Source organism: Quercus suber, unplaced genomic scaffold (assembly GCF_002906115.3).
Source record: "Quercus suber isolate HL8 unplaced genomic scaffold, Cork oak 2.0 scaffold_419, whole genome shotgun sequence".
Lineage (NCBI taxonomy): Eukaryota > Viridiplantae > Streptophyta > Magnoliopsida > Fagales > Fagaceae > Quercus > Quercus suber.
Window position 1 is genome coordinate 81,131 of NW_027069870.1, and position 11,254 is coordinate 92,384.

General features: G+C 33.1%; 1 protein-coding gene across 1 annotated transcript; it reads left to right on the forward strand.

Moving 5' to 3' along the window:
- The first annotated feature begins 5,723 nt into the window (after positions 1-5,723).
- On the forward strand, positions 5,724-10,813 carry LOC111996561 (DEAD-box ATP-dependent RNA helicase 46). Its single transcript, XM_065761558.1, has 7 exons — positions 5,724-5,873; positions 6,536-6,887; positions 7,977-8,132; positions 8,817-8,885; positions 9,446-9,715; positions 9,905-10,255; positions 10,418-10,813. The coding sequence occupies exons 2-7, from the start codon at positions 6,570-6,572 to the stop codon at positions 10,796-10,798; spliced, it is 1,545 nt and encodes a 514-aa protein (XP_065617630.1). The 5' UTR covers positions 5,724-5,873; positions 6,536-6,569; the 3' UTR covers positions 10,799-10,813.
- Positions 10,814-11,254: the final 441 nt, after the last annotated feature.

Here is an 11,254-nt window from a genome sequence, read left to right on the forward strand (position 1 = left end):
GTTTGATTTTGGGTTTGTGACTTGTTTGTGGTTTTGGTGGTTTGGGGTTTGAGGTTGTGGGCGGTGGTGGCTGTGGCAATGGGTGTGGGTGTGTGTTGTGGTGGCTGGTGGCAGTGGCAGGGGTAGTGGGTTTCGATTTTGCAGTGGCTTAAGTTTTCTGATGGTGGGTTGTAGCTTGGGTTTTCTGATAATGTTGGTGGCCGTGAGTGATAAGTTAGGTGTTTTTTTTTGGGAGAAAAGATATACACAGAGAAAGAGAGAGGAAGAAAGAAAGAGAAAGAGATGCATTAACAATAAAAAAAAATAAAGAAAGTAATATTTTATTGAAGTCTTAAAAAATATAAGATGTTTGACGTTGGGTATAATATAAAGTGGAATGTTAAAATAAAAGAAAAGTAGTGTTTTGAGATGTTAAATGGTATAATTTTTAGCATTCTTGATGAGAATGCTCTAATAAGTATATATAAAATTGAAGATTATTATCCATCTTTACACTTTTTATTTTTTTTATTTTTTATCCTCCCAAGTCCCAACTAAGTATAACCTAAGGGTAGGGGCGTAGCCAGGAATTTTTACATGGGGGGGCCGATTCGAAGTATTGATATTAAAAACATAATTCATACGGCTATTGAATATGAAATTTCAATTTTGATATATCTTACACATTAACGAACATACAAAAACTGTTTAGATCACTATAGACATATACAAAAATATTCACACAAAAAAAAAACATTTCACATCAAAATCATGCTTGACGACGATTTTTCATGGAATAGAATTCATCCATAATCATTTCCATGGTGAAATTCCCAGCAATTTCTTTTTCTATATAAACTATCATATTAACCAAGAAAGAACTTTAAAAAATAAAATTTTAATTAGAAATTTTTATTTAGCTATATGGATGTTATTCATACTCAAGGAAAAACAACATTCCACTATAATTTAAACAATCAACCCATTATCATTGCTATTATTAAAATTTTTCTGTATTTTAATTTTTTTTAAAATTAAGAATAACCCTCAAACAAAAGAAAAAATTAAACTAACAAAAGCAAAAATTAAACACCCAAGTACACAACATAAACCAAACAATTTAACAATACCCATTGCCACATGATATCTAACTAATAAAAAATAGGTAATAAAAAAAAAAATTACCTTAGAAACTTTGTTTTCACAAAGTGCAAAGATGGGTGTGGGCCATGTGGGTGTGGCAATGCCTAGTAGATCTTCACTTCAAGACTCATCACAAACAATTTCCTCATACCTTCAATCATATATTTCTCTAAAAATCTATGAAAAATTAAAGAGCATGTGAATATTTAAGTAAGTGTATATATTTGAGAAAAAAAAAAAACACTAAAAAGAGATGAAGGTGTAGCGCTGAAGAAAGAAAAGAAAACTGAAAACTTACCCTCTGAGTGATTTATTTTAAGAAAGCAAGAAGAAAGAAAATAATGGTCAAGTTTTTTTTTTTTTTTGGGATCATGAGGATTGAGTTTGAGAGGAGGACTGAGTTGAGATTTTGTTTTGTTTGGGGGCTGCTGGTACCAGTAGAGTGGGCGGTGGTGTGTACACAGAAGACAAGAAGAGAATAAAAAGAATAGCAAAAGAAAGGCTTCTGATTTTGAGTTTGAAAATGGGTGATAAAGTGTTATTTTGTTGGGCAGTGCCTTTGGGTATTTAAATATAAGTGGGCCATGTTTTGTTTTATTAGAGGATAAAAGAGGCCTACAATTGAAACTAGAGCATGCTGGGGCCTGAGAGTGAATTGAATAGAAATGGGAGGGGGGGGGGGGGGTGGATGTACATCATTGGGGGGGGGGGGGCAATTAAAATTTCTATATGGGCTGGTGGACTTTTTTTTTTTTTTTTTGCAGGGGCCACGCCCCCCCCCCCCCCCCCAAGAGGCAACGTGGCTCCGCCCCTGCCTAAGGGTACATTTGGTATACTAAATGAAATTACAATATGAATTGTAATCTTTATTACTAGGAATAAAATTTGTTGTAATGTAATAATTAAATCTATTCATAAGTTTGATTATAAGTTATAACATTAGAATAAAATTTAAGATTTATTTTAGGAAATGTCTTACTCATACAATTATATTTACTTAAAAATTGTTATTTTTTAAATTTAAGAGATATATGTGTTATTTTTTATGATTTTTTTAATATAATTATTAGATGTATATGGAAATTTTGTTTGTTTGGAAATATATTAAAATTTAAAATTATTGCACTTAGTAAAGAATAGCTAATGCAACCATTTTAAAGAGAAATAACTATTCATTTTTTTGAAGAATAGCTATTCATAAAGAATGACTATTCATTATAATAAAATATAACTAAACTAAAGAATAGTTAAACCATAGGAATAACTATTGTATTACAGTGTCTATTACAGTCTACCAAACATACCTAAGTGTTCTATAAACAATGGTGTGGCATTTTGATAAAAGTGGCATTAGTATAGTTTAAATTATATGTGTTTACAAACAAATGTGTAACTTTTAAACATTTAAAAAAAAAAGTATTTATTATGCTGTCAAAACGTGGCATCAATTACATAAATTACTTTTTTCTCCAAAAAAAAAAAAAAAAAAAATTACTAAGTCAGTTTGTAATCAAAATTGATCACTAACATGATTTTTTTGTGGCCCTTGTTATCTAGGTTGTATTCCCTAATATTATTTTTATATGTTTTTTTTAGAGTTTGGTTTACTTTTAGTATTTTTTTAACTGGACATATGCTTTTGTTTTAAATGTACAATGACAAGTAGTAGTGTGTTTTGATCTTCATCTTTTATTTCGTTAGTAGATAATGTGGCAATTTCTCATTAAAACAAAAAAAAGATTATAGTTAAAAAAAGCACTAAAAGTAAGCCAAATCCGTATTTTTAATACATTTTTTAAGTGAGTGAGATTTGGACATCGAACCTCTCTATGGGAAACACCCTATACATCTTTTGGAGTGTAGTATACACAATTATGCTATTCATTTGTACAAAAATTCTATCTAATGCATGTCATTTAGACATTTACAACTCCAACTTACACTCTTCTAGAAAGGAAAGAAGGTACATAGTAATGCCAGTTAGTCATTTTGCTTTTGATATTATTTTTAGTATTTTCCTTTTGATAATTTTATATTATATTATAAATTGAATATTTTGTAGCCATTGTGATCTTGCTAATATTTCTTTATATATCTATACTATTTATAGCAGGATTCCCAACTAGATTTTTTTTTGTGGTTCAGAAATACCCTCATTTTAGAAATAGAGTTACAAATGTCAAGTAACAAATTTCATTTTGAATTCCAAAAAAGAACTCCTAAAATTTAGTATTTTTTTTCCTTCACATTCATCTTTTTATTCCCTAAAATTTAGCATTTTTTATTCCTTTTTCATCCTAATAAAAATAAAACACCCCAATTTAAAAAAAAAAAAAAAAAAAAACTAAGAATACTCCTAAAATTTAGCCTTCTTTCCTCTCATGTTCGTAAAATTTTCCTACCTAAACTTTAGTTATGGTTTCAGAAAATGTAAAAAATATCTCTAATCTAATTAGATAATTCTTATTTTTAAAAAATAAAAAATAGGGTTAAAATTGTAATTCAACAAAATTAAAAAGAAATTATCAGAGAAACTTTTATTTTATTTTATTTTAAAAATGAGCATACTTTCTATTTAAATATATCTCAAGCACGTTTAATAATTTTTTTTTTCCTAAAAACTAGCACATATTAAACCTAGCAGCTTACTCCATTTCAAATAATAAATTTTAGTTTCTTAAAAATCTCTTCCTGTATAACTTCACTAACAGTAGATAAATTTAAATTGAAAAATCACATTAAACTCAAAATAAAAAAAGAGCATCATCACACGTGCCGAGTGTGTGTGATGAGGCTAGTTATTTTTATTTGTTTGAAAAAACAAATTTCTAAATTATAATATATGCAAATTATTAACTCTTATAAAAAAAGAAGAAGAAGTGACTTTGAGGTGCTTGTTTAGAGGCTAGTGTGTGTATATATATACATTATACATTTTTAAATGGAGAAGAGATTTTGAACCTTGAACATATACATAAAAACACCATATTCTAGAAATTTTGAAATTTATTTATTTATTTCCTAAACACACCAATCATGCTATTCGTTGTAAAATAAATTTGTCAAATGCAAATCATTTATATTTCCAATCTCACTCTCTTATAAGGGAAATAAATCAAAATACAGTGTGGTGGATGGGAAACACCAATAAAATAATGTCTCGAATTGCTAAAATCTAAGATAAAATTTTAGAGGTTACAATAATTTAGGGGGAAAAAAAAATCAACCTAGAACGTATTCACTGTCACACTGACCAACATAACTAATCTAACATCAGATTTTTATTTCTTGTTCCTCTTAGTCTTTCCATTTCTTCTCGTTCCTCAATTAACCAAAAAATGCTGCCAAAAAAAAGAAGAAGCAAAGAGTCAGAAATGGTTACATGAACGATTCTAACACCTATGACTTTATTTCCCCTACCTAATTTTTCCTGTCACTCCTCTAGTCTATGTTTTCCAAACTAAAAATAAAAGTGGAAAAAAGAAGCAGCAAAAATAGGAATGTGTTACTTTTATCTGGTGAAAAAGAGAGAGGATATTTTTCAAGAGATACAGTATTTTATGATGATTACTTTTTTATTTTATAATTTTTTTTTATTAGAAAGTCTACTCTAGTCTAATTTAAGCGTGATTGCTCTTTATCATCAAGTCAAAAGACCAATTAATTTTTGGTGTAGATAGAGGTTGAACTCCAAATCTTTTCCTTAATGATAAAAGACTTTACAAGTTAAATTAACTAGAATCCATAAAAAAAAAAGGGTTAAAAACAAACTTTGTTTCACAATAATTTGCTTAATAATAAATTATGATTACTTTAACATTATTTTCACATAAGTCTCTATTAATACTATTTTTAGTAGTATGTGCATATTATAACCTGCCTACTAAATAAGTATGAAAAAAAATACAAAATTTAGGCACAAAAAAGAAAAAGAAAAATACATCCTATAAGTTTGGTGCACTGTCATTTTAGTCTACCAAATTTAAATTTTGTCATTTTAATTTGTTAACTTCGAAAACGTGATCATTTTAGTGCTAATGTCCATCACTATTTGAAAGATGTGATCAACTCTCTTAAAACGACACCATTTCACGTTTATAACATTAAAAAATAATTAATAACAATATGATTTTAAGATAGGTAAAATTTTACACAAACGACAATGAATGAAATGATTAAAATGACAACATTGTCAGAATTAACAGGACTAAAATGAAAAGATTTAAACTTAATTGACCAAAACAAAAAACTCATCAAACTTCGTAGAATATAGTTTTACCAAAATTTTATGTCACTCATATTGTTGAAAAAAAGAAAAAAAGAAAAAAAAGGCAAAAAGCAAAACCCCAATTGGTCCATTGCTACTAGTGTCTTGATGTTTTGATTTTCTGAGGACCAATGATGGCTTAACCATGGTCAAAAAAGGCCAAAACCAAAGCATCCAAACTATAGTGACAAAGCTAACCAATAACAACCAAACTCAAGTCAAGTGGCCAAGTCTCACTTTCCTTCACACACAAAAAAAGAAGAAAGAAAAAGGAAAAAAGAGGAAAAAAGTGTCAAATTGTCTAAAAAATTATTCTATAAATATCCAACTAATTTTGCTTCCCCAAACTTATTCTACGCTTCTTACCCTTCGGAAGCGTAGAGCATTACTTTCTCTCTCTTTCTCACAAAGAAGGGAAAAAGGGTTTGTTTAACGTTGTAACCAAATCACAGATATTCTCTCCCTCTCTATACGACGTCGTCAGGTGCACTTCGCCTTTTCTCTTTCTTTTTCGTTTCATCAAATCCCTATTTCTCAGATCTGAAATTCGATTTTCTCGTTATTACATATCTGCGACCCATAACCAACCAAAGAAACAAACAAAAAATTGCATCTAGGGTTTTTTTTTGGGTTAGTTAATTTTTTCTAATGGTTAGTTGGAAATGAGCTTTTTTTTTGGGGGTTTAATTTTCTAGTTCATCTATTTGCATGTTGGGATTTTGAGCTCCGGAACCAAACGGGAAGTTGTGAGAATATAAATTTTTTTTTTTTTTTTTTTGAGCTAGGGTTTGCTCAGATTTATTGGGTTTTGTTAATCTTGTGCTGTTGTACTTTGTGTTGGGTTAGAGCATTTTTTTTTCTTTGTTTGGGGTCTCAGATAATGAAGATTATTATACTAAAGTAGAACTTAGTTGACTCAGTTTCTAGGTTTTAGTGGGAAAGTGTTTATCTTTATAATAAACCCATCTCATTTTTAGAGCAATTTTTTTTGCTTCTTTGCTTCTGCTGATTTGTTGAGCTTGTTGACAAGTGGGAATTAGATTAAGTTTAGTGTTCTTGAGGTTATGTGCTGTTTCTTTTGTGTGATTCTCTTTTTCTATTGGGATTTAATGCTTGTCTTTTAAGTTAACATGTTTTGTATAATAGGTTTGTGTTGGATTGTTTTGGTTGTTCCCTTGCAATGGCTGCCACTGCGACTGCCTCTTCCTCAGGTCCACGTTATGCTCCAGAGGACCCTACGCTTCCCAGACCGTGGAGAGGCCTTGTTGATGGTAAAACTGGGTACCTTTACTTTTGGAATCCAGAGACAAATGTCACTCAATATGAGAGGCCTGCACACTCGGCGGCTCAACCAAAGTCTTCAGTGCCTAGTTCTTCTGTCCAAGTTCAACAATCTTCTCAAGGACAGCGACGTGGCTATAGTCCTGATGATGATGATAAGTATGCCAGAGGCAGCAATGGAGGGTCAAAACCTGAGGCTGGATCAAGGAGCCAGCAGGTTTGCGTTCCACTCATATTCTAACTTTATTTCTTGTATGGTTATGTGGTGTGGCCAGTGTTAATTTTATATGATTTTCTTCTTATTATACTTATGCTTTTAGTGGGTGTAGAGTCTGGAAACTAAAAAAATTCTGTGTTTTAGACAGCATCCCCTCTTGCACATTCTAAGAGGTTGGAGCTCACATGGACATACATGAAGATTTGTTGGGTTACTTGTAAAAAAAATTTGTTTGTATATGATTTACCCTTTTTTTGATAGATGCAGTTCTATTAATATGATGCATGCTGGATAGATGATATCTATTGCTAAGCTTTTATAAAGTTGGATGATATGCCAAAGAGCGTTGTAGTTCAACTGGTTGGAACTTCTTGGTGTTTCCAATGGAGACATCTAGGGTTCAAATCTCCTTCCCCCAACGATTGAATTATCAAAAAAAATTATTAAAAAGTTGGATTATATCTGTTTTTGTGTTGTTGAGTAATGAAAGATGTTCTGTAGAAATCAATGGTCCTTGGACTGAATGGCACATCCTCCAAAATAAGGAGTGTTGGTGAAGTCCCAGGGCTAATCCCATGGTATGCAAATTATATTTTCCTTTCAAGAAATAAAGAGTTTAGCAGAGACAATTTGCAATGGGCTTAGTGTGTGGCATTGAGTTTCAATAATCAAAACTATCATGGTTGTAGCTTTTGTCGCATCACATTAAATGAGCGTAGTTGTAGCTTTTGTTGCTTTTGGTTAAGAGCCTCAAATCCACACATTTGTATCTTTTATTGGTGTCTGATTAGGTGCCTTGATTCAGATTTTCTATGTTTCTTGTTCACATTTTGTAAAGATGGTTCCATATTGCATTTTGCATATGAAATTATAAAATTCTAAGAATAGATTAACACCTTGAAACCTAAAATGTGGACAAATCAAATTCAAAATGACCAGTAACTCTTATCTGAAACAGGAACGAGGGGACAGACTGAAGGTTCCCCTGCCTACCATTAAACTATTATGAGGATATATTATGTATTTTCGTGTTTGCTGTACTGATACTCTTCAATTGGGTCTAATGAAATGTCTATAATTTTGCATTAGAATGCAAGAAGTGGAACTTTGCATTCCAGTAATGTTCCAAATGGCACACTCAGCGCTGGACATGGAGGATCTTCTACAAGAGGACATGGAGCTTCAGATGTAGGAGCTGATTTGTCCCCTGAGGCTTACCGTCGCCGGCATGAAATAACTGTTTCTGTAAGTATTGAAAAACTTCGTGCACTGGGTGTGATACACTGATGTTTAAATTTTAGTGATCTTGACCTTATATCTGACTGGATAATTGGAAACTGTCTGCCGCATTGAGTCCTCCTTTCGATGATTTCTGGATCCATTGTAGATTTTCAGAATTTGTAAACTTAATTTGAGTTAGATAATGGTTAGTTATTTGTATTGAATTGTTTGTCTTGATTATGAGGCATAGAAGATGTGATTGTAGATTATCCTCTATTGTGTGCTGAAGAGAAGGGGGAAAGTAGATATTAGGGTTAATGAATTTATGTTGCTGGGCCGAATATGTGTGGATTTATGTTGCTGGTACTTTTTAAATCATAACAAACTGCGTATGCTTTTTTCCTCCACAAACAAAGTTTGACATACCTGAATTATAATATTTAATATCACTTATACTGAAGTAATGCCATTATTGTTTCCACTTTTCATTAGCAGCCTTATGGTGAAAAGTGGGGCAGGCTAACCGTTATCAACACTATTTCTTGTGGGTTAATGAACCATTTGGGTGTTTGAAGTTGTATTTTCTTTCGTTTTATTATGTAAAAATTATGTTCAGAAACACAGGTTTATAATTTTTACATCTATTTTATGGTTTGATGTGTTCTTTTTATGATTGTTGACAATCTATTTTCCTTAATTTATTTTTAGGGTGATAATGTTCCTCCACCTTTTATTTCATTTGAAGCTTCTGGCTTTCCACCTGAGCTTCTTAGAGAGGTATGAACTTCTGTTTCTCTTTTGGTCGTGTTGTTATTTTTTCTTTTTGGTCCTTATGTAATACTGGTTGCCAAGATTTCATGTAAGTTTGCTAAACTATGTCCTGAGTGTTTCTTGTGCAAAGTCTGTGATTGCTGGAGGTCCGATGTTGAGTTTCAGACTCATGTTAATATTTTTTGCCGTCTGTACTTTTTGTCGCAGGTGCGATATTTGCTCCTGGGAGGAGCTAATGTCGTACGCTGTGTGCCCTCTTTGTGGGGGGCTTGCCATTAATTTGGAGCGCCCTTTTATGGTGGACCAAATTTTGGGAAGGGCTTTCCGAATCACCGGAGTTCGTGGCCGGGACTGCCGTTGGTGATGATTAAGTCTGCCACTCGGTCCAAACATAAGAAGAGGCCTCCTCCTGCTCTAGCTTGCATCAGCAAGCATTGGCCGCCTGCATATGGGGGATGGTGCTTCTTCTGCCATTAGCCAATCCTCTATAGGCTCAAAAAAAACCACCAGAAATCTTGAAGCCAGTACCTCTCTCACAGGGGTTGCTGGATTTTTGCTTTTTCCAGGTACACAATGCTGGGTTCTCTGCGCCAACTCCAATTCAGGCACAGTCATGGCCGATTGCTATTCAAAGTAGAGACATAGTGGCCATTGCCAAAACTGGTTCGGGGAAAACCTTGGGTTACTTGATTCCAGGATTTATTCATCTGAAGCGCACCCGTAATGATGCTCAATTAGGTCCTACTGTGCTGGTATTGTCACCAACAAGGGAGTTGGCAACACAGATACAAGATGAAGCTGTGAAGTTCGGAAGGTCATCAAGACTTTCTTGCACGGTAGATTACCTGTTTCTCCAATTACATTTGTAAAAATATATTATTATATATCTTTTCTGTTTAGAAAGTGAAATTGTTCATGTACTTCTATTCATATTTTAAATATTGAGCAAGTTTCTTATAATATGTTTGCTGTTTCTTATACATGACGTGGATATTAATGATGGTATTATTTGTTTATGTTTTTAGTGTTTGTACGGAGGAGCACCAAAGGGACCCCAGTTAAGGGAAATAGAGAGAGGAGCAGATATAGTGGTTGCCACTCCTGGCCGCTTGAATGATATTCTTGAGATGAAGAGAATTAGCCTTCATCAAGTTTCTTACCTTGTGCTTGATGAGGCTGATCGCATGCTAGACATGGGTTTTGAACCTCAGATAAGGAAGATTGTAAAGGAGGTGCCTGCTCGCCGCCAGACCCTCATGTACACAGCAACATGGCCAAAGGAGGTTCGGAAAATTGCTGCAGATCTGCTGGTCAATCCTGTTCAGGTTAACATTGGCAATGTGGATGAGCTTGTCGCAAACAAGTCCATCACGCAGGTGTGAAACATATTTTAGTATTGTTGCTTGTCATAATTTAGTGTGAAGCATATGTGGAAATATTTCTTTATTTGTTTAATCCTTCATTATGTATGTGTTTTGGTTAAGTTTATGGTCATTTGTGCTATAGTTATTTGATATTTCTATATTGGCATCTTGCAGCATATTGAAGTGTTGTCATCCATGGAGAAACACAGACGACTGGAGCAGATATTACGATCTCAAGAACCAGGATCAAAGATAATTATCTTTTGTTCAACCAAGAAGATGTGTGATCAACTTGCCCGCAACCTTACTCGCCATTTTGGTGCTGCTGCCATTCATGGAGACAAATCGCAGGGTGAGAGGGATCATGTGTTGAGTCAGTTCCGAACTGGGAGATCTCCAGTTCTTGTAGCCACTGATGTTGCAGCTCGAGGGCTGGATATCAAAGACATCAGGTTGGGGACCCTATTTTATAGTCACATTATCTACGTTTTGGTACTGCATTCTATGGTACATTATTTTCCAAGGATCAAAATTTGGGGCAATGATATATCCTGAAACAATATCTACTGCATATTTTGGATATTGGTTTAAGTCTTTTATGAACCCTCATCCCCTGAGAATTTTTAAAACACATTACGTGGTTGAAGTTTTAATTGTAGCTGAATGAAATTTCGGTTAATTGTAGCTGGTTTTGGTTCTGGTTTTGGTTTTGGTGGTCGTGATGGGGTCGGAGTGGACGTAACGGTTTGGGTTATGGTGGAAGAGGTCGCGGATATGATAATGAGTCACGTGAGAGGTAATGGAGCTTTTTTTTTGTTCTTTTTTTAACCGCAAATCGGTGCATTTAAATTTATATATTGGGTTTGGTGCCTCTAGAGAATGAAGTCCTCCCATTGTACCATGGTACAATTATTATTTCAGCCTAACAATTTCTTTGCATGGTTTTGTATTTGTTAATATTTACTTGTATAATATGCATAAATTGGAATTTTGCCTGAATTTTTTTTTATC